Source organism: Elephantulus edwardii, unplaced genomic scaffold, assembly GCF_000299155.1.
Source record: "Elephantulus edwardii isolate Elephantulus edwardi_28Jun2011 unplaced genomic scaffold, EleEdw1.0 scaffold00180, whole genome shotgun sequence".
Classification (NCBI taxonomy): Eukaryota; Metazoa; Chordata; class Mammalia; order Macroscelidea; family Macroscelididae; genus Elephantulus; species Elephantulus edwardii.
In genome coordinates, this window is record NW_006399930.1 from 2,180,773 (window position 1) to 2,208,302 (window position 27,530).

Genomic DNA, 27,530 nt, shown 5'->3' on the forward strand with positions numbered 1-27,530 from the left:
CATGGTTCAGCATCACAGCAGCCCAGGTTACTTCATACTGCACATTGACAAAGAGTGATGTACAAAGTGGAAGAGTATTCCTCCAGATATACCAGCACTAGTTTCAGTTAGCAGTGGTTAAGTGTCATCAAGTTAAATACAACTTAGAGTAAGTTTTGCACAGAAGATCTAAACTCTGGTTCATGACTAACATCATTTCTGTACAGAACTTTATTTTTTCTTTTATACTGGTTTATTTGCAAAGTTTATATACATAGTTCTTCACACCAGAACTCTCCCATTTCCTTCACCCCCTCCTCCCTTTATCCATCAAATTGTGTGAGCCTATGAATATCACCCCACCTCCATCCTCAGCCCTCTGCTCCCACCTTATAAATCTAAATTTTTAATAAGATTATAATGATGTTATTCATCATTGAGTCAATTACAACTCATAGTAATGCTGTATGAGGAAGTAGAACAACCTCAACTAGAAACTTATTTTTAAATAAATGAGCTGAGTGAAAGTTTATAGATAAATTTTGGTGTCCATTCAACCATTCAGATTATGAATCAGATAGGAGGGGGTAACCTATCTTTCTTCCATGGAGCTTCTGATAGATTCAAACCACCTGGGTTTCAACTGGCAGCACAGTTCCTTACCACTAAACAACCAGCACTCTCTAAACATTATGTTTTGTTGTTGTTGCTATTGTTGTATACCATTGAGACAGAACTGACTCACGGCTGATTCTTCGTGGGGTTTCAGAGGCCATATATCACACAGGAGCAGCTAGTAGATTTGAGTCATATACTTTTGCCATTGTGGTGCAGCTTTTCAAAACTAGGCCACCAAAGCCCCCAAATATTTTATTTAGTAACATTAATTTCAATCTTCACACTGTAACAGTACTCTCCAATCTCCATCTATGTTTCCTGCTTCTCTACATCCTTTTTTCCTATCCTTTCCTGCTTTCTGAATTTTAACTGTGGGTAAACACTGCCCTTTTTTGATTTTGTGTACTTGATTGTCTTAACTAATTTCTTCTTGTTGCTAATTTTTCACCAATATGTCTGCCTGTTGTTTGGCTGAAAATTGAGTTTCTGGGGTTATAAGTGTTCCAGACTTGAAGGGTGACTAAGGCCACAGTCTCAGAGGGTTTTGGCTTAGTTGTAAGTAGTTGTATTGCCAACATGAAGGCTCACAGCGTGAAACATTCTACTAGCTGCTTTCCCAGGAGAAAGATGGACTGTCTCCTCCCATGTTATTTACAGCCTCTGAAAACCTGCTGGAATGTTAGATATGAGTTAATTCCTACTAAAAGGTGCATAACAATAACATCATGATAGTAACTCTCTTGCTCACTGCTGTTGAGTCAGGGCTGACTCATAGTTGACCCGCCATTGGATTAGCCTAGTCTTCTTTCTATTTTTTACTTTTGTTCCACATTTTCCTCCACTCTATTAGGAACCTTCAATTGTGATCCCCTTAAGTGGTGAATAGGGGTGTCTGGGAACCATCCTCTTCTGCTTTTGAGATTGTGGAGATTGTAGTTCAAGAATTCCATTAGTCCTTAGACTAATGGTCTGATTTTATTCACTCTTCTTTCCTCAAAATACAGAGAGAGAAACAGTTGCATCTTAGATGGCTTCTTCTAAACCTTTTTGAACCTGGTTGCTACTCACCAGAATAGGATGTACAACATTATCTAAGTTGATTGTTGTTGTTTTCTGCCAAGTCAGAACTGATATACCAGAATCTCCAGCAGGTTTTCAGAGACAATAAATAGCACAAGAGGATATTGTCCATCCTTCTCCTGCAGAGCAGCTGTTAGATTTGAACCATGTGACTTTGAGGTTGGCAGTGCAGTTTTTTACTACTAGCCCACAGAGAACAAAGTTGTCTTTGATGTCTTCTGAGACTATGGGCTCTATGAGACTATGAGCCTAGTGGTTTCTCCCCCCAGAGTGTTTGGTTGTGGTTAAGAAGTTCTCATAATTTGCCCCTCGATTTGCTTTATTTCCTATGTACGTGGATCTATTTACAGCATACATAAAAATATCATCTGCCAAACCTATATGGCTGTGAATGTAGTCTCATATACATGAAAATGCCACTATGTAAATGTGAGGTTTTATGTTTTCTTGTATTTGTAGTTTCTATTTCGTGCTTGGAAAACACGTTTTTAAAACTTTATAGTGGCATCAATTATACTGGCAGATCTCAGTGGCGTGTTACAGTCTCAGAAAATGCATTGTTCTGGGAACTGAAATAATGCATGATACATAATCAACCGTATGGTGGAAGAATTTTTACTGCAGAAAGAAGTCTTTCAAAGTATAGTGTGCTTGATTGCTTCTCATTTCCTTTTCAAAGTCACTAATTAAGCTTTTACTTAAAGGATAAGAAAAGAATATATAACAGTATTGAATGCTTTTCAAAATCTTTCATCTGTAGAAGTACAAAATGTTTTCACTCACATTAATTAATTAACCTTCTGAAAACATATTATATAATTTCAGTGCCTGAAGGCCAGATAAAAGAAGACAATGATATCTTAACCCACTGTTGAAAATGCTCAGTGGGGATCCCTATAGAGAACATCAGTATGCGGTAGTAAAAAGACAACAAAAGATCTGTCCACTAGCTGCCTCACTTGACTCTTTTTAGATAGGGACCTATTGAAATAATTTTCCCCCCATTTCTACCATTCCTACATTTTGGTAGAATGAACACGTTATTATTGTTAGATGCTGTCAAGTCAACCTCAATTCACAGTGACTCTATCAAAAACAAATTGAAACTCTGCCCTATCCCGTGTCATCCACATGATCCACTCATGATGTCTTTTGCCAAGGACTGGCCCCTTCTAGAAACATGCTCAAAGTATATGAGATGAAGTTCCACCATCCTTGTTTCTGAGAAGCACCATCATTGTACTTCTTCTAAGATAGACGTGGTTATTATTTTGGTAGGCCATGATATAGTCAGTACTCTTCTACCACACCACAATTCAAAGGCATCAATTCTTCTTCAGTCTGCCTTATCAATTGACCAACTTTCAGATGCATCCGAAGCAATTGAAAGTATCATGGCTTGGATCAGGAATACCTTAGTCTGTGAACCAATATCCTTGTTTTTAGTACTCTACATAGCTTTTTGTCAGCAAATCTTTCCAGTGCAACATATCTTTTTATTTCTTGACTCCTGCTCCACTTATACTTAAAATCATCAATATGAAGATGAGAATTATTTTTCAAGTCTTATGTTTCTACCACTTCCCAAAACATCAGTGTAAATCTTGGAAAAGAAACATATGATTGTTAAAATAATGTTTGGATGATGCTCATACATAAAAGAAAATAATAAAGAAAAATTAAAATAAAGAGTCTTAACAAAGATAGTGTTAAGAGTTAGGTGTTGAATGATTTGAAGCTAAAGCATGGGAAAGGATAGCTAAATCATAAAATGACCTGCAATTTCAGCTGCACTTGGTCGAACAAGATACTAGAACACAGCCCGAGTCTGTTTAAGATAAAGAGTAAGTAAGTGGTCCAAAACTAATCCAATCAAAGCCGTGTGCATATTACCTTATGAGGAAGATGCCATTGCGTTCAGATACTGACATGTACAATATGAATTACCTCCAAAATAGCCTAATTAGCATCCAAGTGACCAGAGACTTTACACATCAGTGACACCATGAACAGTGGGTCAGAGTAGGAAGCACCAGCAACATCATCCTATTGGCCCAAACAACTCTCATTTTATGCAATCCATAAAGCTTTCTACAGGAGGAGGTAAACATGCTATATGAACACCTAACCCTCTCCTCTCCATGAAGAATGACTCATTCCTCTCTGGAATGCACTGCCTTTACTTTTACTTCCACTGACAAAATAGGCTTTACTTTCAACTCCACTCTTGTCTCCTCACCTTCATTCTCAGCAAATCAGACATTACTGATTTTGCCAGCCTTTGGATTTGTGAAGCCTTGGCTGTATACCAATCAGCTGATCTCTTGAGAGCCACTAAAATTGCTGGACACTCCCTTGTGGTTCTGAGGCATGTCTCCCACCTGGCTCAGTTCTTTGTCCAGGCATTGGAGACTGAAGCCAGGGAATTCACCACATAGTAACATTTTGGTGCCAAAACATGGAAGTGCAAACTGTTGGAGTGATTGGTGTTGAATTTGGTTACAATACAAAAATAAAATGCTAACAAGGAGTCTTGATGCTATCAGGAAAAATGAGGCTTAAAATACATGATTAATGCCCTGCTAATAGATATATAAATAGATGATTAATTGGTATGGACACAATATAGATGGGGATAATCTCCTAATAGAATAGTGTCGACAGGTAAATATGTAATAGAGTTAATTGTCAATTGAAAGAATAATTAACAGATGCTAAACTTGGATAAGGGAGGGAGTTTACTAAAATGACAAGCTATTTTTATAGTCTTTAAATATCTCATCACAGGATTTTTGCAACAAAGAAGGAAATAGTACACAGTAGAAAAATTAGATCACATCTTGCTCAAGTGATAAAAATTAGTATTACCAAAGAATAGCAGCAGGACTTGATACACCATTGATTGTGTTATCCTGAGGATGGCATGAAGTCATGTATGTAGTATTCTGTCTAAGGATTCATTTTCTGAACTTTAGTTGTTGTTGTTGTTGTTGTTGTTGTTACGCGCTGTCGAGTAGTTTGCGACTCATAGCGACCTTATGTACAACATCCCTAAAACCTGCTCTAGCCTGTGCCAATCGCATTACCTCTGACACACCCATCCCGATTACCCCAGTCACTGAATCAATCCACCTCATAGAGGTTTCCCCTCCTGCGATGTCCCTCTACCCTACCAAGCATGATGTCCCTCTCCAAGGACCTGTCTCTCTTTACAATATGTTCAAAGTATGTCAGACGAAGCCCCAGAATCCTTGCCTCCAAGGAGTAGCCTGGTTTAACCCTCTCCACGGTGAATCTGTTTGTTTTCTTGGCAGTCCATGGTACATTCAATACTCTTCCCCAGCACCACAGCTCAAAGGCATCAATTCTCCATCTATCCTCCCTAGTCATTTTGTTCAACTCTCTGATGCATAACAAATGATTGCAAAGACCATGGCCTGTATCAGGCACACCTTAGTCTCCAGAGAGACACCGTTGCTCTTGAGTACTTTAGAGAGGTCCCTAACAGCAGACTTTTCCATCGTGATACATTTTTTTATTTCCTGGCTGCTGGTGCCAAGAGTGTTGACCGTGGAGCCGAGCAAACTGAAGCTGTGAACAATCTCAATCTGTTCGCCGTCCATCCTGATGCTACCAATTAGTCCAGTGGTGAGAATCTTTGTCTTCTTGACATTGAGCCTCAGTCCATACTGAAGGCTTCAGTCCTTGATCCTCTGCATTAAGTACATGAGGTCCTCCAGTTTCAGCAAGCAGAGTTGTGTCATCTGCATAAGGCAGTACAGAATGACAAAGCAAAATATTACAATGAATTGTGCAAGGAACTAGAGTCGGAAAATCAAAAGGGTAGAACTCGTTCCACATTTCTTAAGCTCAGGAACTGACGAACAAATTCAAACCTAGAATTGCTATAATCAAGGATGTTTTAGTCAGAATAGTAAATGATACAGGAGGTATTAAAAAAAGATGGAAGGAATATACTGATCATTGTATCGAAAGGAATTGGCAGATGCAGAAGAATTTAATGAAATAACATTTGATCAAGAGCTTATGGTGATAAAGGAAGAAGCTCAAGCTGCTTTGAAGGAAATAGCAAAAAAATGAGGCCCTAGGAATAGATTGTATACCAATTGACATATTTCAGCTCACAGATACTGCCCTGGATGTGCTCACCAAGTTGTGCCAAGAAATCTGGAGAACAACCACTTGGCCAACTGACTGGAAGAGATCTATATTTGTCTCCACTCCAAAGAAGGGTGACCCAACTGAGTGCGGAAACTACAGAACAATATCATTGATTTCATATGCAAGCAAAATTCTACTGAAGATTATCCAAAAATGACTGGAACAACACATCAGCAGAGAACTGCCAGAAGTCCAGGCTGGGTTTAGAAGGGGTCGTGGTACTATGGATATTGTAGCTGATGTTAGATGGATCTTAGCTGAAAGCAGGGAATATCAGAAGAATGTCTATCTGTGTTTCATTGATTATGCAAAGGCGTTTGACTATGTGGATTAAAACAAACTGTGACTGACTCTGAGAAGAATGGGAATCCCAGAACATTTAATCATGCTAATGTTGAAACCTATGCTTGGACCAAGATGCAGTCATCAGAACAGAGCAGGGTAACACCACATGATTCAAAATTGGGAAGGGTGTACACCAGGGATGTGTCCTATCTCCATACCTTTTCAACCTGTATGCAGAGCAGATTATCCGAGAGGCTGGGCTCTATGAGAAGTGTGACGTCAGGATTGGTGGAAGATCTATGACATAGAGTAAGCTATAATTCTAAAGACCTTATGAACATTGGCCCTGAATGCCACAATATACTACGTCATCTTCACCATCATCGACACATTGGAACCTATGCTATAATCACCATGTCAATCTATCTTGTTGAGTGTCTTTTTTCTCTTACACTACCCCTTTACCTTTCCAAGAATACTGTCCTTCTACAAGGACTGGTCCCTCCTAATAACATGCCCAAAGTATATGACATGGAGTTTCACCACCTTTTCTTCCAAGAAGTACTCTAGTTTCACTTTCTGCCAGACAGACCTATTCGTTCTCTTGTTAGTCCACTGGATATACCATTGTGTGAATGTACCACAATTTCTCAATCCATTCAGTTGTGGTTTGACATTGGTCTGTTTCCATGATCTTGTGATGGTGACTATGAACACTGATGAACAAATCATCATTTGTTTCTTGGGTCTAATTCCCTGGGGTGTATTCCTAGTATTGGAATATCTATGTGATACAGAGTTTCTAAGTCCAGCTTTTTGAGGAAACATCAAATTTTCTTCCAGAGTGGTTGTACCACTTTACAATCCCACCAATAGGGTATGAGAGTTCCCACCGTAACATAGCCTCTCCAACATTTGTTGCTTGTTTTTATGCTAAACTTTGTCACTGCTACTGGGATGAGATGGTATCTCATTGTGACTTTGATTTGCATCTCTCTTCTTGCTGGTAATTTTGAGCATTCCTTCATGTGTCTGCCATCCAAATATCTTCCTCTGTGAAAAGTCCTTCTATGTCTTTTACCCATTTTGTAATTGTGTTATCGGTCCTTTTTCTTGTGGAGGCCCAGTAGGATTCTGTAAATGTTATATGAGACCTTTGTCCAAAATGGCATTGCAAATGAGGGGGCTTTTTTTTCCTAGTTAGTATTTTTTCTTTCCACTCTGTTCAAAAATGTTTTTGATACACAAAAGGACTTAATCTTTAGGAGGTCCCATTCATAAATGTTATCGTCTCCTGGTTTAGTAGTTCTGATTGTATTTGTCAGCCTTTTTCTACAATGAGCTAGGCCTTCTAAGCTTGGTCCTACTTTGTCTCTTATGATCTTTATGGTTTTGGGCTTTACCCATAGGTCTCTGATCCATGTTGAGTTGGTTTTTGTGTATGGTGAGAGTTGTACATCCTGCTTCAGTTTTCTGCAGGTAGCAGTCCAATTTTGCCAGAACTATTTGCTGAAGAGTTTGTCATTTCCCCATTTGATAGGTTTTATTTCCTTGTTGAATGTCAGCTGTCCATACATAGATGGATCCATTTTTGGTTTCTCGATTCTGTTTCATTTGTCTATGTGTCTGTCATTGTACTACTACCATGCTATATTGGTTATTACAGCTGTATAGTAGGTTCTAAAGTCAGAGGGTGCTATTCCTCCAACTTTATTTTTGTTTTTCAGAAGTGCTTTGCTTATTCTGGACTCTTTCCTCTCCAAAATAAACTTAAGAAATGCCTTTTCAATCTCCTTGAATAATTAATTTGGTATCTGAACTTGAAATTGTATTAAACATGTAGATTGCCTTTGATAAGATTGTCATTTTCACTCCTCCCCTGTGATCAAGTGCCTCTGAAAACCTGCTGGTGGTCAGCTAGGGGCCAGTTCTGACTCTATGGTACTCAACAACACCCATGAACAGGGAACCTTTTTTTCATTATTTAGGTCTTTCATTGTTTCTTGCAGAATATTTTCTAGTTTTCTTTGTACAGGCCTTTTGTGTCTCTAGTTAGATTCATTCCCAAGTATCTCTGCTTATGGTTGGCTATTGTAAATGACATTGCTGTCTTCATTTCTTTCTCTGAGTTTTCTTTGTTACTATAGAGGAATCCCACTGACTTTGACACATTGATCTTATATCCTGCCACCCTACCAAATCTAACAGTTTTTTGGTGGTTTTGTTGTTTCATCTTTTTATTGTTGTTGTTGAATCCATTGGGTGTTCTGTGTACATTATCATATCATCTGCATATAACAACAGTTCAACCATTTCTTTGTCAATCTGGACACCATTTATTTCCTTCTCTTGTCACATTTCACTAGCAAGTACTTCCAGTAGGAGTGGTGAAAGTGGGCAACCTTGTATGTTCCTAATTAGCAAGAAAAGATGCTTTTAGTCTTTCTCCAGAATGATATTGGCTCTCGGTTTTTCATGATCACTTTTTTGGGTTTGTTTTTTGTTTTTTTTTAAAAATGCAAATAAATACAGATCTCTTTCAGTCAGTTGGCCAGGAAGCTGTCTTCCAGATTTCTTGCCACAGCCTGGTGAGCACATCCAGGGTGGCATCTGTTTGTTGATATTTGTCAATTAATATTCAATCAATTCCTAGAGACTTTTCCCCCCCAATGCCTTAAGTGCAGCTTGGACTTTTCCTTCATTATATGCTGTTCTTGATTAGATGATATTTTCTGAAATGGTTCCATGTCAGCCAATTCTTTTTGGTACACTGACTTTCAACTTCTCTCGATGCCTTCTGGATCATTAAAGATTTTGCCCATATCATCCTGCAGTATTGCAACTTGAGGCTTGAATTTGTTTTTGTTTATCTCAGCTTGAGAAATGTCAAGCAAGTTCTTCCCTTTTGATTATGAACTTAGCATGAGAAAATTTCTGACAACTTCAAAATGAGATGAGAGTAGACAAAAGAAGCACTGATTACACTGGTGTCCCCGTCTCGCACCACTTCTGAGACAAAAGAGGACAACAGACTTCAAGAGAGATGTCAGCAAGAGGACATCCAACTTGTGCTGTGCAGGAACACCAACATTACAGGGAAGCAGAAAGGTAGTAGGTGGCTGGGGGTATGTGGAAGCCTGAGCCGGATTGGTTAGGGGCAGGGTTTACAAAGTTCGGGAAGGGCAAAGAGGAAATTGAGCTGGATGCTAGCGGAGCAGGGGTGGGATACGAACAAGACACATGCACCTAAGGGGGCGGCAGGCAGCACCAAAACATGATCTGTTTCCTGAATAATGAGAAAGGTCTCTTATCTGCTCCTTTGGTCAAAATTCTTGTCTGTCAAATATTGTTTTCGAGTTGAACAACCAAAATCAGGCAGACTAGAGAGAAGGATTGGCCATCCACTCCCAAATTAATAGGCCTCAGAAAAATCCTATATACAATAGAGTACATTTAGGCTAGACTAGCAGATATGGCACCAGAGGAGGAACCCTCTCATCGGGAATCACAAAGGAGGAAGAACAGTTACAAACAGGCACTACTGATTGGAACATGGAATGTGAGAAGTATTAATGTAGGAAAGTTGGAGATTGTTAAGGAAAAAATGGAACACATAAATATTGACATACTAGGCATTGGTGAAATGAAATGGAATGGGATAGGACAATTTGAAGCAAGTAATCTTATGATCTACTCTGCTGGAGATGAAAAGGAGAGAAAAATGGAGTCATTTTCATAGATCATTCCTACATCCACCTTGAAATACAGTGTTATGAGTGATATTATCCAATATCCACACACACAGAAAGGAAGATCTGTTAATAAATACCACTATCATTCAAATATATGCACCAACAAGTAGGGTCAAAGAAGAAGAAAGAAATTACTTCTACCAATTTTTGCAGTCAGAAATTGATCGAACATGCAACCAAAATACATTTGCAAAAGCTGGAAATAGGAAAGAAGCATCAGTAATTGCAAAGTATGTACTTGGTAACAGAAATGAGGCTGGAGACAGGATGATAGAATTCTGTGCAATCAATTACCTATTCATTGCAAAGTCCTTTTATAAGAAACATAGATAGCACCTATACACATGAACTTCACCTGAAGGTCTGCACAGGAATCATATTGACTTCATCAGTGGAAAAAACACAGGAGAAGCTCAATATTATCTTTGAAAACTAGGTCAGGTCCATCAACTACTCATATGCAAGCTCAAACTGAAGCTAGAGAAAATAAAATTAAATCCACAAGAACCAAAATTTGACCTCAAGTCTATCCCACTAGCATTTAAAGACCATCTCAGGAACAGGTTTGAAGCCTTGAGCAATAATGAGCAAAGACCAGATGAGCAGTGGGAGAATATTAAGAATATAACTCACAAAGAATGCAAAAAGTCACTGCTAAGACAGAGGAGAAAGAAAAGACCAAGACAGATGTTAGAAGAGACTCTGAATGTTGCACTACAATACTGAGACACCAAAGTAAAGGGACAAAATCAAGAAGTTAACAAGCTGAACAGAAGATTTCAAAAGGCAGCACTGGAAGACAAAGTATTATAATGAAATGTGGAAGGAGTCAGAAAATCACAAAGGAAGAATTCAATTGGCATTCCTTTCAAAAAAACCAAAATCTTTAATTGCGATTTTAATGAAAGTTTACAGAAAGGTTGGATTTTTCATTCATTGTTGCACATTTCCCTCTCTACCCTCCCAGTTCACTTAAAAAAAAATTTGTTGCATAATTTCCTCCCTTTTCCAAACCCTCCCTCAGTCCACTTTTCTATGCACCTCTTCTTGATTTTTGTATAAGCATATATTCCTTCTAAATAGTTCTTTCCTTTATCTACCCAATTCAGTGATCATTATTTATCCCTTCTTAGTTTCCTCCCAAAACTCATGTCAGTCCTGTTTTGTTTGTTTGTTTTTCAACAGAGGTGTTATGCATTATTTGCCCTTTTGTGACTGAGATATTTCAATCAGCATAATGTCCTCCAGGGTCACCATTTCTTAACCTGAAAGAACACAAGAACAAATTTAAGCCTCAAGTTGCAATACTTAAAGGATGTTGAATGCAGAATGTTGAATGACCTAGGAAGCATCAAAAGAAGATGGAAGGAGTACACAGAGTCACTACTCCAAAAAGAATTGGTTGACACAGAAGAATTTCATGAAACAACATATGATCAAGAGCCTATGGTGATGAAGGAGGAAGTTCAAACTGCCCTGAAGAAATTGACAAAAAAAAACTACCACAACAAACTAAGGCGCTGGACATTGATGGAATACCAATTATCATATTTCAGCAAACAGCTGTTGCTCTGGATGTGCTCACCAGGTTATGCCAAGAAATTGCAAGGACACCTACCTGGCCTACTGACTGGAAGAGAACTGTATTTATTCCTATTACCAAAAAAAAGTGACCTAACAGAGTGTGAAAATTATCAAATGATATCATTAATATCACTCACAAGCAAGATCCAGCTGAAGGTTATCCAGAAATGACTGAAACAGTTTATCAACAGAGAACTGCCAGATGTGCAGGCTGGATTTAGAAGAGGCCATAGCACTAGTGACATCATGGCCAAGATTAGATGGATCATGGCTGAAAGCAGAGAGTACCAGAGGAATGTCTAGCTGTGTTTCATTATCTGTTCCAAGGCATTTGACAGTGTGGATCACAACAAATTGTGGCTAACCTTGAGAAAATAGGAAATCCCAGAACACTTGATTATGCTCATGCAAAACCTATACTTGGACCAAGAAGCAGTAGTAAGAACAGAGCAGGGAAATATGGCCCCAGATCAGGAAAGGTGTGGGTCAAGGATGCGTCCTATCTCCCTACCTTTTCAATCTATATTTTGTTGTTGTTATGTGCCATTGAGTGACCTTATGTACAACATCCCTACACCCTGCTATATCCTGTGCCAATATTATTGTCTCTGATATATCTACTCCCATTACCCCAGTCACTAAATCAATGCATCTCATCGAGGGTCTCCCTCTTTTGCGCTGTTCCTCCACCCTCCCAAGCATGATGTCCTTCTCCAAGGACTGGTCCTCCCTTGCAACATATCCAAAGTATGTCAGATGAAGCTTTAGAATCCTTGCCTCCAAGGAGAAGACTGGTTTAACCCTCTCCAAGATGAACCTGTTTGTTCTCTTAGCAGTCCATGGTATATTCAATACTCTTCTCCAACACCACATCTCAAAGACATCAATTCTCCTTCTATATGCAGAATAAATTATTCAAGAGGCTGGATTTTATGAGGAGAAATGTGGCATCATAATTGGAGGAGAATTCACCAGCAATCTGTGTTATGAAGATGACACAATGTTGCTTGTTGTAACTGAAGAGGACATGAGGCTTTTACTGCAGAAGGTCAAGGACTGTAGTCTTCAATATGGATTGAAGCTCAATATCATGAATTTAAGGTTGTCACCACTGAGCCAATTGTCAGCTTCCTGATGGATGGAGAAGAGATTGAAATTGTTGCTCAGATCCACAGTCAACACTCTTGGCATAAGAGGGATTGCATTGTGGAAGTCTGCTGTCAGGGAGCTCTCTAGAGTACTGAAGAGCAATGATGTAAATGTGAAAACTAAGGTACACTTGATGCAGACCACGGTCATTGCAATTACTTGTTATGCATCAGAGAGCTGGACAATAACTAAGGATGACAGAAGAAGGATCAATGCCTTTGAGTTGTGGTGCTGGCGAAGAGTGTTGAACATGCCATGGAATGTCCAGAAAACAAACAGGTCTGTGCTGGAGAGGGTGAAGCCAGACTGTGCTGGAGAGGGTGAAGCCAGACTGTTCACTGGAGGCAAGGATTTTGAGGCTCCATCTCACATAATTTGGGCATGTGCCCAGAAGAGACCAGTCCTTGGAGAGGGACATCATGTTTGGAAGGGTGCAGACAGCGCAGGAGATTCAGTGACTGCAGCAATGGGAATAGGTCTGTTGGAGATGATGAGATTGGCTCAGGATAGGACAGGTTTCAGAGCTAATTTATATTGGGTCACTATGAGTTACAAGTGACATGATAGCCCATATCAACAACCATAAAAGAAGTTTAACTAGTCTGAAGTCTTCAGAAGCCCTTGAAAAGACTTTATTAGGATATCAAAACTTGCATCATTAAGCTCACAAATAAGGTTGACCTTATTAGCATAATGTAGCCCTAGTGGTATAGTCCATAGGGAGTTGCACTGTTAACCCAGAAGACAGCACCTGTAGTACAAATCCATCCCTAGTGGGCAATCTCCTCCTGTGTGCTTTACAGCTGTTTGAAAATTCACTGGAGGCTTAACTGTGAGTCCATGATGAAGAATTTTAGGGGTTTTTTTTTATTAGCATATACGTTGACTATGAGAAGGCATTCATGAACTTGGAAAATTCACTAGATACTATTATGTTTATATTAAAGAGAGTATGTAGTTTGATGAGAAAACCCACACTGAGATGGATTGACAAAGTGCCTGTAACTATGGACCCAAGCCCAGCTGCCTTTGTGAGGAGGGCTCCTTAATAATGACCCATGATCTGATAAGACAAACTGGTTTAAGAGGATTATGGGTGAAATGCAACAGAATTACTCCCATCAAAGCTCTGATCTGATGCAAGGGGAGTTTCCATAGGGCGTGGCCTATAACACCTTTACACATTTTGTTTCATGAAAAATAAAAAGAAAGAGGAGGTATTAAGAGGGAAAACTTCAGTATCACCAACGAAGACCAGGAATGGAGCATGTCCTTTAGCCTATGGCCCCTGTGCTGGGAAACTCCTAGAAGCAAGGCACCTGGGGAGAACACTTCCCTCTAGATATGGCGCTTAATATGAACTAACAACCATCCATAGAGCCAATACTCTGAATTTGCCCTTCATGCCACCTAAACTACGAAAGAGTAAATTTCTGTTTGATAAAACCATACACTGTGGTATCTCTGTTATGGCAACACTGGGTAAATAGGACAAATGGGATCCAATACAACACACAAATAGAGAGACCAGTTTGAGATGAAGTCAAGGACAACAGTGTAGCAGAGGGTAGGCAGTACATAGGTTTGTTGGGGAAAGCACGAGGACTCTGCCTTCATACTGTGCCTGTTTCCTTGGTGTAACAAGAAGCATATCATCTGCTGAGAGTGAGGAGGGTTATGGAGTCATTTGAGGCTTAAGGAGCAAGAAGAATATATGAAACAGTAATCTCAGACATTGGAAGAGTAAAATGTTTAATTTTCACACAGTGCCAACAGACACTGCTCAAGAGTATAATCATTTATTTAACGTGAATCCAGTCAGCATGACTGTGCATTTTTCTCCAGTCACATTCAGCTCTTGAGTACAGAACTAGGAAGCCAGAATGTTGAATTTAATCAGAACTATGTTTTTGACAAGCAATGGGAAGGAAAAGGGCAACGGGAGTTGATGCTAAATGCAAGGGAGTAATTTTATCGATCAACCATAAATCTAAGCTGAATAAGGAGAGACCAGAAGATAGGAAACATCAGTTTAAAAATTTTTTAATGCCATCAGTGAATTAGAAATCCAGATGAGGTACAAGGGTTGTTTAGAAGAAGTATTCTAAAAAAATGAAAGGTGACACCCAGATTTACAAAGCAGTAATACATTATCGGTTATGAAAAGGTCAAGAAAAGGAATTGTTCATTACCATCAGCTTAGCTCCAGTTCATGGGAATCCAATGTAAAACAGAAGAAAATCTTACCCAGTTTTACCATCTTCATACTTAGTGGTATGCGGAAGCCCATTGTGACCACTGTGGAATTTAAATGGCTTTTAACCTTTTGTTGTGATAGTGGTGGTGTATTGTTGAGTTAGAACTGACTCAAAGCTGACAGTCCAGCAGGTTTTCAGAGACAGTTAATTAAATAGGAGGAGGTTGCCCATCTTTCTCCTTTGGAGTAGCTAGTAGATTTGAACCTGTGCCTTTGAGTTGGCAGAGCAACACCTTACCACTAAGCCACCTAAGACTATTATCCAACATGAATTATTTCATATTTCAATAATGTTATTCAGGGTTATATGGGATGGTAGTCTGTTGTGATCCATGGAGTTTTGATTGGCTAATTTTCAGAGGTAGATCACCATGTATTCTTTCTGGATTGCTTTAGTCAGGAACTTCTCCTGAAACCTGACCGATATGGGTGACCCTGGTGGTGTTTTAAATACTCATAGCATAACTTCCAGCACCATAACAGCACTCAAGGCACTGTAGTAAGACTGACTGACAGATGAGAGGCTGGGGGAAAATACTGAAAGTGAAATAAAAGTGAAGACAAGGTTGAATGGTAACACAGCATGGGGAAAGGGGACCACAAACATTGATAAGAAGGAGAAGTGGAAAGTGGTTTAATCTCAAGACATGTCAACTCAAACAACTCAAAGAACCAACCCATAGCTGACCCATCAGTAGCTTTTCCGAGACTCATAGGAGGAGATTATCCATCTTTTCCCTGTAAATTAGCTGATGGAAGCACAAGTCCTTATTCACAAGGCCACCAGTTTGAAACTGCTTCAGAGGAAACTATAGAAAAGTGATTTAAATTAGAGCAGAAAGGAACTTGAACTCACTTTCACTCTTTGACGTGCCCACATTTTCTCTCTTATCAAAACTCCTCTAAGCCCTTCTCATACTGCAGTATTTTTCAGCAGATCTTATTTCTCTGAGAAAACAGCCACAATCAGAAGATTACTCCCTTTTTCTGAGTTGCAATAATGTAGTGGAGGGAATGAAATCAGAGTGAAGCCACAGAAGCCTTTTCTGATGACAGACCTTTTGTTCCACAGAATGCAAGGGGATCAGATAATGTGGGAAAAATTAGGCAGTTCAGATCTGCAAAGCCTCCCATGGTGAAAGATTTGCAATGGGGGCTATCTGTGGGCTTATCCTTTTCATGATGGCAGGGGTTTGTAGGGTCAGCATGATGGATGGTGGTTTTTATCTATAAATGAGATATAATAAGAACTTCTGTTTTCCAGAAGCATATCAGAGATGGTAAGAATGATGCAGGGAGAACAAACGTCAGCTCTGTTGTTCACTCAGTAGCATCTAGCAGCAACAATGATCGCTCTAGGATTGCTGGAAGAACAGTCAGTTACAGTGCATAGAAAGCCCACCCAGTTCCTAGACCACAGTAAATGTGTAGTGAATTCTAATCATTGCTTGGAATTTGACTGGTAGAAGTTTTTCTAGTATACCAAAACCATGTGTTCAATGCTGAAGTTGCTCTTGGATCATAGAAAGATACCACATTAGTTTACCTCTTTAGGTAGATACTCAGTCCATTCTATAAAGCTAGCATAATATTGGCCTCCTAGCTCTGGTGGCCTACTGGTAAAAAGCTGCAGGACAATTACAAAGACACATGGTTCAAACCTACCAGTTGCTCCATAGGAGAGAGCAATCTCATCCCATGCAATTTACTGCCTTTGAAAGTCCTCTGGAGGGTCAGCTATGGAAAGGTTCTGACTTCACATCCAACAAACATAATATGTTTATCAGATACAAGAAAATATTTTAAAATTATTCTACAATAAAGATGAAAATCCATTCCTATATTTAATTATATTCCTAGAATATTGTTATTGTTGTTTTGTGTCATCAAGTCAACTACAACTCGTACGTAGCAAAACCCTATGAATAATGTATCTGAACGTTGCCCTGTCCTGAGCCAACCTCAGTCTCTGACACACCTCATCCCATTACCACCATTACTGTATCCATCTCATCCAGGGTCTTCCTCTCCTGCACTGACCTGCTACCCTTCCAAGCATGATGTCCTTCTCCAAGGACTAGTCCCTATAAGAAACATACCCAAAGTATGTAAGATGAAGCTTCAAAATCTTTGTTTCCAAGGATCAAACTTTCCAGGACAGAACTATTTGTTCTCTTGGCACGCTTTCATGGTATGTTCAGTACTCCAGCACAACAGCTCAAAGGCATTGATTCTTCTTCTTCCATTCTTAATCATTGTCCGGCTCCCCAACGTATAATTTCAACATTCTGTTAGATCATGGTTTTTTTTAGAAATGAGAATATATATATGGATCGATAATTTTTTATAATCAATGATTTATTCATTGCAAACACCTTTTATTAAAAAAAACAAACACCATAAACAGCTACTATACTCATGAACTTTACCTGAGAACGACACAGGAATTATATTGTATCTGTGGAAAAAAAATCACTGGAGAAGCTCAATATCAGCTTTGAAAACCAGGTTCTGACTGTGGGATAGACCATTAACTACTCATGTACCTAGACTGGGAAGCTGTTGTCAGGAACAGAGCAAGGGAACATTTTCTTGACTTCAAAGTCAAGAAAGGATTGTGTCAGCCATGTATCATTTCTGCATACCTTTTCCATCTATAAGTGGAAAATATCACTCAGGAGGCTGGACTTTATGAAGAAAAAGGCACTATAAGGATTGGAGGAAGATTAATCAATTATCGAGATGACACAACCTTGCTCCTCACAACTGAGGAAGACTGGAAGTGTTTGCTACAGAAAGTAAAGAATTGGCAACCTTGTATCTCAACATCAAGAAAACAAATATTCTCACTACTAGGTCAATAAGCAGTATCATGCTAGATGGAGAAAAGATTGAGATTACTAATGAGTTCATCTTACTTTGACGCACAATCAGCCCTTTTGGTACTAGCAGCTGGGAAATCAAACGACAAGTTGTACTGGGAAAATCTGCTGTTAGGAACCTCCCCAGAGTACTGGAGAACTATGATGTCAGTCTAGACACTAACTAGTCCAAGCCATTCTCAGTTGTTTGCTACACATCATTAGAATAATAACATGATGTTAATGGAGAGAATAAGGTATATAAATTATTTCAATTTACAGATCCCAAAGGTCATTATTTGCAGATGTTTTTATGAATAGAAAATTAAACAAACTGAGACTACCAACAGATGCTAGACTCAATAATATAAAATAGTAAATTGATAAAAAATAGAAGTTAGTGGCAGTCACATGTAATCATCATACTCTGTACTGTAGTGATAATATAAGGATGAGAAATGAACTTTGCACAGTACTCATTATACTGTTTAAGTCATATCAGACACTTAAAAAATATGTAGAACAATGAATTAAGCATTGGGCTGCTAACCAAAAAAAGATCAATAATCCAAATTCTCTAGAAAAAAAAAAGTGTCAGTCTGGTTCTATAAAGATTTGCAGCCTTGGAAAACCAGTCAGTACCCTGTCCTATAGGATAGTGACTTTGGTTTATTTGGGTTCGTACAATAATAGTAAAAGCCACAACAAGAGACTAAGGAAATAGAAGTGATTATGAAGGTGGTGCAGAACCGGAAAGTTATGTCATTCTCATGGCAAGATTTCGAATGTGTCTGAGCTGACTCACCAGCAACTAATAATCAACACAACATATTGTAGTATGAGTATGAGGACCCAAGGTGGGGAGGAGAGGAGAGTGGAAATAGAGGGGTGAGGATGTGGGTGTAAGATGTTAATAATAGGGTTGCATAATTCAATGGGTGGATTAAGTGAAGGAAATGGGAAGGATCTTTTGTGAAAAACAATGTATTCAAACCTTGTAAATAAATCAGAGTAAAAGAAAAGGAAAAAAACCCTAAAAATAGTAACAACAAAATATACAAATATATAGTAATAATTTATTAATCATTAAAGAACTAACATCTGTGCTCCATTGACTATGCAAAGGCATAGTCACTGAACCACTTTGTGGTTCAAAACAAAGTAAAGCTAACCTGAAGAGAAGAATGGGAATCCCAGAACACCTAACTGTGCTCATGCGAAACCTATACTTGGACCAAGTGCAGTGGTCAGAACACAGCAAGAAAACACTGTGTGATTCAAGATCAGAATATGTGTGTACACCAGGGATGCATCCTATTTTAAAACGTTTTCCATCTGAATATGGAACTTGTGGAGGTTAGACTTTATGAGGAGAAATGTGGCATCAAGATTGGAGGAAGACTCATCAACAACCTGCATTATGCAGATAATACAGCCTGCTTGCTGAAACTGAGGAGGAACTGAAGTACTTGCTGCAGAAGTCAAGGACTGCAGCCTTCAATATGGATTGAAGCTCAACATCAAGAAAACAAAGTTTCTCACCCCTGGGCCAATTGGCAACTTCATGATAGACAAAGAAGACATTAAGACTGTTAATAACTTCAGGTTGCTTCATTCCACTCTCAGCACTTTTGGTACCATCAGCCAGGAAATCAAAAGACAAGTTGCACTGAGACAATCTGCTGTCAGGGACCTCTCCAGAGTACTGAAGAACAATGATGTCAATCTAGAGACTAGGGTATTCCTGACCCAAACAGTGGTCTTCACAATTATTTGCTAAGTATCCGAGAACTGGTCAGTGACTAAGGAGGATAGAAGAAGAATCAATGTCTTTGAGTTGTGGTGCTGGAGAGATCTGAAGATAGAGTAGCATTCAGAGCTGTTGTACCTACGGTTGCAAGTTACAAGCTGTTGTACATAGGGTTGAGTTACAAACAACTCAGTGACACATAACACTAACAACAACACAGAGTCCAGTACTAGATGCTCTAAAATGAAAACTTTCAACAACCACACAAGTAACAATTTGTCATATTTTTACCAGTGAGAAAAATGAAGCTCTTAAGATATTTGTGTAGCTTAAACAAAACATAAGTAATATTTCTGGTATTCAGGTTGTGTGTGTGTGTGTGTGTGTGTGTGTGTGTGTGTGTGTGTGTGTAAATCCATTGGTCTTATGAAAAATACTTTTATGGAGAGAAAATCAAGAAAAAATAAATTGAAAGAAATGCATACTGCAGTACTTCAAAACGTTCCATTTTAATGTTATCTTTAGGTGCCATCAAATTGAATACAACTGATAATGAGTGACCCTATGAAGAACAAATCAAAACCTAAACCTGTTATGCACCATCCTTACACCTCCCTGCTATGCTAGCCATGTGGATCCATCTCTTAAGGGTCTTCCTCTCTTTCACTGATCTTCTATCTTTCCTAGCATGAGGTTTTTGTTCCAAGGACTGGCCCCTACTGTCAACACTATTCTATTATGTGATATGTAAGATGAAGTTTCACTATCCTTGATTCTAAGGAGCATCTTGTTACACTTCCTGTAAAACCGATTTTTTTAAATGATTGTTAATCTTTGACCATTCCATTTTCTGCCAACAGCCCTAATGTTTTAGAGAATAGTAAACTTAAATTTCATCTGAAAATAAATGCATAATAATATTAGATATTATTTTAATAACTAAGCATATGAGGGTCAGTTCTGTTCAGTATTAAATGATTTTAAAGACAAAAGTGAGAGGGATGTATCAAAGTCATTAGGAGTAAACAGGTAAGTGAGAATTTTATAAATACTGAAAAGGGATCGCAAAACACAGAAAACGGATAAATATTTTTAAAGATGTGTCTTGGTTAACTACTGCTGTTGTTATTATGTGCCATAGAGTCACTTGTGACTCCTAGTAACCCTAGGTACAAGAGAACTAAACACTGCTCTATCCTGTGCCAACCTCATTGTCTCTGACACACCTACTCGCACTACCCCAATCCCTCAATCATTGAATCTATCCATCTCATTGAGGGTCTTCCTCTCCTGCACTCTCCCTCCACTCTCCCAAACATGATGTCCCTCTCCAAGGACTAGTCTCTTTCTCTGATGCATAGCATGCAATTGTGAAGACTATAGCCCGGATCAGACACAACTTAGTCTCCACACTGACATTGCTGCTCTTCAGTATTCTGGAGACGTCCCTCACAGCTGACTTTCCCAGTGCAGTTAGTGTCTTGATTTCCTGGCTGCTCGTACCAAGAGTGTTGACTGTGGAGCCAAGCAAACTAAAACTGTTAACTATCTCAATCTCTTCACCATCCATACTGATGCTGCCAATTGGCCTTGTGGTGAGAATCTTTGCTGTATTGATGTCGAGCTTCAATTCACATTGAAGGTTGAAGTCTTTGACCTTATGCAGCAAGCACTTCAGGTCCTCCTCCGTTTCAGCAAACAGGGTGTGTCACCTGCATAACGCAGGTTGTTGGTGACTCTTCCACCAATCCTGATGCCACATTCCTCCTCGTACAGCCCACCGTCTCGGGTGATCTGTTCTGCATACAGATTGAAAAGGTATGGAGACAGAATACATCCCTGGTGGACCCCATTCCCAATCTTTGAACTATGCAGTGTTTCCTTGCTCTGTTCTGATGATTGCCTATTGGTCCAAGAATAGTTTACATGTAAGCACAATCAAATGTTCTGGGATTCCCATTCTTCTCAGAGTCAACCATAGTTTGTTGTGATCCACACAGTCAAAAGATCTTTGCATTGTCAAGAAAGCACAGACAGACATACCTCTGGTATTCTCCTCTGTTTCTGCCAAGATCCAGTTAACATTAGCTATAATATCCCTAGTACCACTGCCTCTTCTAAGCCCAGTCTGCACATCTGGCAGTTCTCTGTTGATGTGTTGCTTCAGTCATTTTTGGATAATTTTCAGCAGAATCTTGCTTGAAAGTAATATTGATGATATTGTTCGATATTTTCCACACTCTGTCTGGTCACCTTTCTTTGGAATGGAAACAAATATTGATCTCTTCCAGTCAGTTGGTCAGCTGGCTTTCCTCCAGGTTTCTTGGTAGGGCAGTGTCTGTTTGTTGAAATATAACAATTGGTATGACGTCAACTCCTGGAGCCTAGTTTTTTGCCAATTCCTTCAGAGCAACTTGAACTTCCTCCTTCATCACCACAGGCTCTTGCTCATATGTTAGTTCATTAAATTCTTCTGTGTCTGCCAGTTTCTTCTGATGCAGTGACTCTGTATATTCCTTCTATCTTCTTTTAATGCTTCTTAGATCATTTAACGCTCTACCCAAAGCATCCCTAAATTTTGCTACTCATGGCTTGAAAAATTTCTTTTTCAATTCCTTCAGCTTAATATATGCTAAGTGAGTTTGGCCATTTTGATTTTCTGACTCCAGCTCTTTCCACATTTCATTATAATATCTTGCTTTGTCATCCCAAGCTGCCCTTTGAAATTTTCTGTTCAGCTCTTTGATTTTTTTATTTCTTCCTTTAGCTTTGGCTTCTTGGTGCCCTAATGCAATATTCAGAGTCTCATCTGACATCCATCTTAGTCTTTTCTTCCTTTTAAGGCTTTATACTGATCTTTTGCATTCTTCATGGATGATATTCTTGATATCCTCCCACAGCTCACTTGGTCTATGTTTATTGGTGCTCAAGGCTTCAAACCTATTTTTGAGGTGGTTTTGAAATTCGAGTGGTATAGACTTAAGGTCAAATTTTGGTTCCTGTGTATTTGATTTAATTTTATTCAACTTCAGCTGCTGTCATTAAAAAAAGAAAGACTCAAAATAAGTGGCTTTAGAGAATGAGAATTTATTTCACCATTTGATTTAATCCAGCTATTCCATTACAGATTCCATATCCTAAATAAATAAGAGCTGGAACGTGAACAGGTATACGCACATTTATGATTACTGCAGCATAATTCAACTACCCTAATATTTTTTAATGTGGTGTTAAGTGCCACTGAGTCTAGCACAACTTATAGCAACCCTATGAATAAAAGACCTGAACTCCATTCTATAACTATTATCATTATCCTGTATCCATAGAGTTTCCAGAGGCAAGTGGTTTTAAAAATGAATGCCATTCTTACTTCCAAATCTGAATCAATGTTGGAGCTCCCCTAAACACTGTCCATGATAGGTAATCATTATGGCATTTGACACATCAGTGACACAGCATTCAGCATCACAGCAACCCCAAGTTACCTTAGTACAGCAAATTGACAGACAAGTGTTGTACCACTTAGAAGAATGTTCATCCCAAACACAGGCCTGAGGGCCCAACTGCAGAGGCTTCCAGCCTACAGCTCATTGTAAGCTAAATCTGGCAAATCCAATCAGCTCACACCCAAATGTGAATGGAAAAATAAACCACACAACCTAAGTCCACATATGACCCTTATCAAGACAAGAGAAACCACTTTTCCAAATTCAACCACTTCACACATGAGCAAATATTTTTAATATGAAGGGAAAAAAAGGTTACCATCAAGTCGATCCCAACTCATGAAAACATATGTTGGTCAAGGGGTGTTGTGCTCTTTGGGTGGCTGGATTTCCAAAAATAAAAAGAAAGCCAGGGCTTTCTTCTGTGGCACCCTGAATGAACTTGAACCTCTAATCTGTTGCTTCATAGCTGAACATTTTACTGTTTTGCACCCTTTGAGGATTCCTGTACTAATCAGACATGGAGGATAAATGAATATTTATCCTACTTAACTAAAAACATCGAGATTAAAGTTATGAAAAAATTTCAAAGCCAGCATATCTCCAGCTGCACACATATTTAAAAATTTATTTTTATTTTATATTGGTTTGCATACAAAATTCCTATACATTGTCTTTCACACATTCCTTCATTCATACTATGTTTCATATAATCATTCCCAATCATTGTGTCTTATAAAATTAATCACCATAGATCTATTCCGTTATTACTCCATCTGTTCAGATGATTTGATCTGTGAATAAATAGTAAAACCTGTTAGGGTTGTTATAAAACTGAAGTTTTTCTTTTATTTCTTAATGAAACTTCGTTATCTGCAAAGTGAAAAATTACAGTTTCCTCCCACAGTTATGCAGCATTGTGTTTAATAGTAGTTAATATTATTAAGGATGCCCCGTGTTTATTCATGATGAGTAATCCTCAAAATATCATTCTTCAGGATTATATTCCCATTTCATCAAAATGCAAAATTCTATGAATGAAATAACACTGTTTCACATCTTCAATTTTTCATGTCTAACATACAGCTGAATAAACCATAGGGACTCTCATTGAAATATGCCCCAGCAGTTTCTATGCAAATGATAAAATATAAATGTTTTTGTTAGTGATGCATAAATACACTCTGTGGCTTCATGACAGAGAATGATGTCCAGCCTGTTGGTATACGCTTCCCAAGTGGGAGGCAGGGAAATGCTTCAACAAGAAAACAATGTAAAGCCACACACTTGTAAGAAGAATTTGAAGAGGTATCCAGCTGTAACTTCTTATTTTACAAGAGGCTACAGGGTTGTATTTCTTGAAATGGTGAAGTTTGTCTCAGTGCTCCTAGGAATAATGTAGCACAGGAATAGGTGAATTGCAGAAGGCGTGTGTGTTTTGGCTCCACATGAGTGCTCCACTTTATTGTGCAAAACAAAGCTTGCAGTAGCCTGCCTTTTCAGAATCAGGCAGCCATTCTGAAAGAGCAATGGGGAAGCTGTGCACATAGTTGCTGTGTTCTTTTCAGGACTGTGTCCTCTATCATGAGCCTGTTAAGGCACTGGAGACTTGCAAGCCTTAAGAACCAGTTAGTTTGCACTGAGTCAGTTCTGATCCATGTTTGTGGAGTAGAACTGCGCCTCAGGATTTTTAAGGCTGTGATCACTTTGAAGCCTTCACTCTGCACAGCAGGGGCAATCAATCATCTCACTCATGGCTCCATCTTCCTGTTTTCTAGAGTTCTCAGTCTGTCTTCCTCAAAACCCATTAGAGTGTCAGCTATGAGTCATTTCCTACTCAATAACACATACTAACACTTTGTTATTGGAGTTCCTTGGTAGTTTGGATGGTTAATAACTTGGACGCTGACTGAAAGGTTGGAGGTTCAAGTTCACCTAGGGCCACTACTCTTCAGGATCCACTTACAAAACGGTTCAGCTATTGAAAACAAAATGAAGGCAAGATCTACACTGACACATAGGGGTAGAGGGGTGGGGGGAGTTGACTTGATTCTACAGTGACTGGTTTTATTCAGCCTGTGATTAAAGTTGTTTCACAGTAAACAAAGTATGCCAGTTTCAAAGGAGAATCAAAATTTTAATGATTCTTCGACTCCTGAGGAATCATCAAAAGTGTAGGTGTGAGAAAGATTTCTCTGCATTGCTGAAACATTGCAAGATGACTTGGCTTTTAAAATCAGAGATAAATTGCACCCGAGGAATACTTCTCACCCAACACTGGAGGTGGGATCCAAATCCCTGCAGAACAGATAGCTAGCTATACATAGTCATAGTAGAGTATATTCAATGTGATTTAACAACATAACAATATGTACATCCAGTCAAAAATTAATTTCAGAAGATTTTCCAAATAAGATTTAGGAATTTAAACTCATTATTCTTATGTCCAAATCTGTTTGTTTATTCCTATAATGGCACCACTGTCCTCTCTGTCAAAACTCAAACTCAGATTAACTAGGAGTTGACTCAGAGCAGACCCTCCTCTGGATTCTTGAGGCTGTAAATAGTGTGGAGTATGGGGAGTAGAGACTGCCCATCTTCCTCTAGTAGAGCAACTTGTGGACTCAAATCACGAGCGCGAGCTTAGCCTTTGGAGTAGCAGCACCAGCTCCCTACAGATTATTCCACCAGAACTCTCTTTAAAATAGTTGTTGTTATTAGATGCTGTCGAGTATGACCCATAGTGACCCTATGAAAAACAGATATGAACCTTGTCCTATTCTATGCCATCCTTACAATCTCTGATTCCATCAAGTGCATTGCTGCAATCACTGTGTCAGTCCACCTAGTTAAGGATCTTCCTCTCCATCGCTGCCCCTCCACTTTCCCAAGCATGCTCTCCCCTTCTGAGGAATAATCTCTCCTAGCAACATAACATGCCCAAAATATATGATACAAAGTTTCATTGTCTTTTCCTCCAAGATAACTCTGGATGCACCTTCTCCAAAACGTATCTTTTTGTTCCTTTTGGCAGTCCATGCGATCTTCAGCACTCTTCTCCAACTTCACAGTTCAAAGGCGTCAAGTCTATTCCTATCATCTTAATTTTTTTCTAGCTCTCAGATTCATGGATCAGGGACACCTTAGTCCTAAAACTGACATCATTGCTCCTCAGTAATTTGGAGAGATCTCTGATGTCTGACTTTCCCAGCACAATGTTTTTGTTGTTAGGTACCATCAAGTCAAAGATGACTCATACTGACCCTATGAACAAAAAAAAATATCTGAACCTAGTTCTGTCCTGTGCCATCCTCACACTTCCTGACACACAGGAGTCCATTACAGCAATCATCAGATCAATCCACCTGGTTAAGGATCTTTGTCTCTTTTGCTGATCCTCCACCCTTCCCAATATTATGTCCGTCTCCAAGGAATAGCACCTCCTAACAATATGTCCTAAGTATGTGAGGCGAAGCCTCATCATTCTTGCCTCCAAAGAACACTCCGGCTGCACCCTCTCCAAGACATATCTATTATATTGGCTGTCCATGGGATGTTCAGTGCTCTTCTCCAACACCACAGGTCAGAGGCATACATTCTTTTTCTGTCATCCTTATTCATTGTCCAGGTTTCAGATACAAGCTAGTAATCAGAAAGATTATGGCCTGAATCAGATGCACCATAGTCTTCAAACTGACGTCACTACTCCTCGATAATTTAGAAAGTCCCTAACAGCAGATTTTCCCAGTGAAATGCATTTCCTTATTTCCTGGCTGCTCATACCAAGGGTATTAATTATGGATCCAAACAAGATGAAGCTGTTGATAGTTTCAATATCCTCTCCATCCATCTTGTGGTCCTGTAATAAGAATCTTTATTTTCTTGACATTGAGATGCAATCCATACTGAAGACTGCATTCCTTGATATTCTGCAACAAGTGCTTCAAGTCTTCCTCACTTTCAGCAAGCAAGGTTGTGTCATCTGCATCATACAGGTTATTGATAAGTCTATCTCCAACCCTGATGCCACATTCCTCTTCATATTCCCAGTACAATATGTTCTTTGATCTCCTGACTGCTAATGCTAAATATATTGATTGTGAATCCAAGTAAGATGACACTCAATATTTGCCACTTGACTTATGCTGTTGCTTTTTTCCTTTTTTCAGTAGCTCCACCACCGTATAGTTATGACCATGAGATGGAATACTCTGTGGACTTGCCACCACCATACTCACCAACACCACAGGCTGCAGCACAGCGGTCACCACCTCCTCCTTATCCTGGAAATTCAAGGAAATGAAGCTACTTCCAGAGCCAGATATATGACTCTGGTGATCTTGGTCACAATAAAAAATACCTCTACCTAGAAACAGATGGGAAAGGATTACTCTAAGGAATGCTTTTTGGGGAGAACAGACAATGTTTCAGGTAGAAGTTTTCAGGTAGAAGGCTAAGATATAAAATTTTATACTCTGTTCAGTTTGAGTTCAGAGTTTGCCATAAGTAGACCAGCAATCATAAACATGGCTGAGGACAAGGCCTTGTTCATTCTATTATATATAAAGTTATCATGAGTCAAAGCCA

At 39.0% G+C, this 27,530-nt stretch overlaps 1 protein-coding gene across 1 annotated transcript in view; it reads left to right on the plus strand.

Annotated features, from left to right (window-relative positions):
* CYYR1 (cysteine/tyrosine-rich 1) overlaps positions 1-27,246 on the plus strand; it is a 206,039-nt gene extending 178,793 nt beyond the window's left edge. Inside the window, exon 5 of the mRNA XM_006896038.1 lies at positions 27,116-27,246. Within this exon, the coding sequence (XP_006896100.1) occupies positions 27,116-27,246 (131 nt within the window). The remainder of the gene's footprint in view (positions 1-27,115) is intronic.
* Positions 27,247-27,530: the final 284 nt, after the last annotated feature.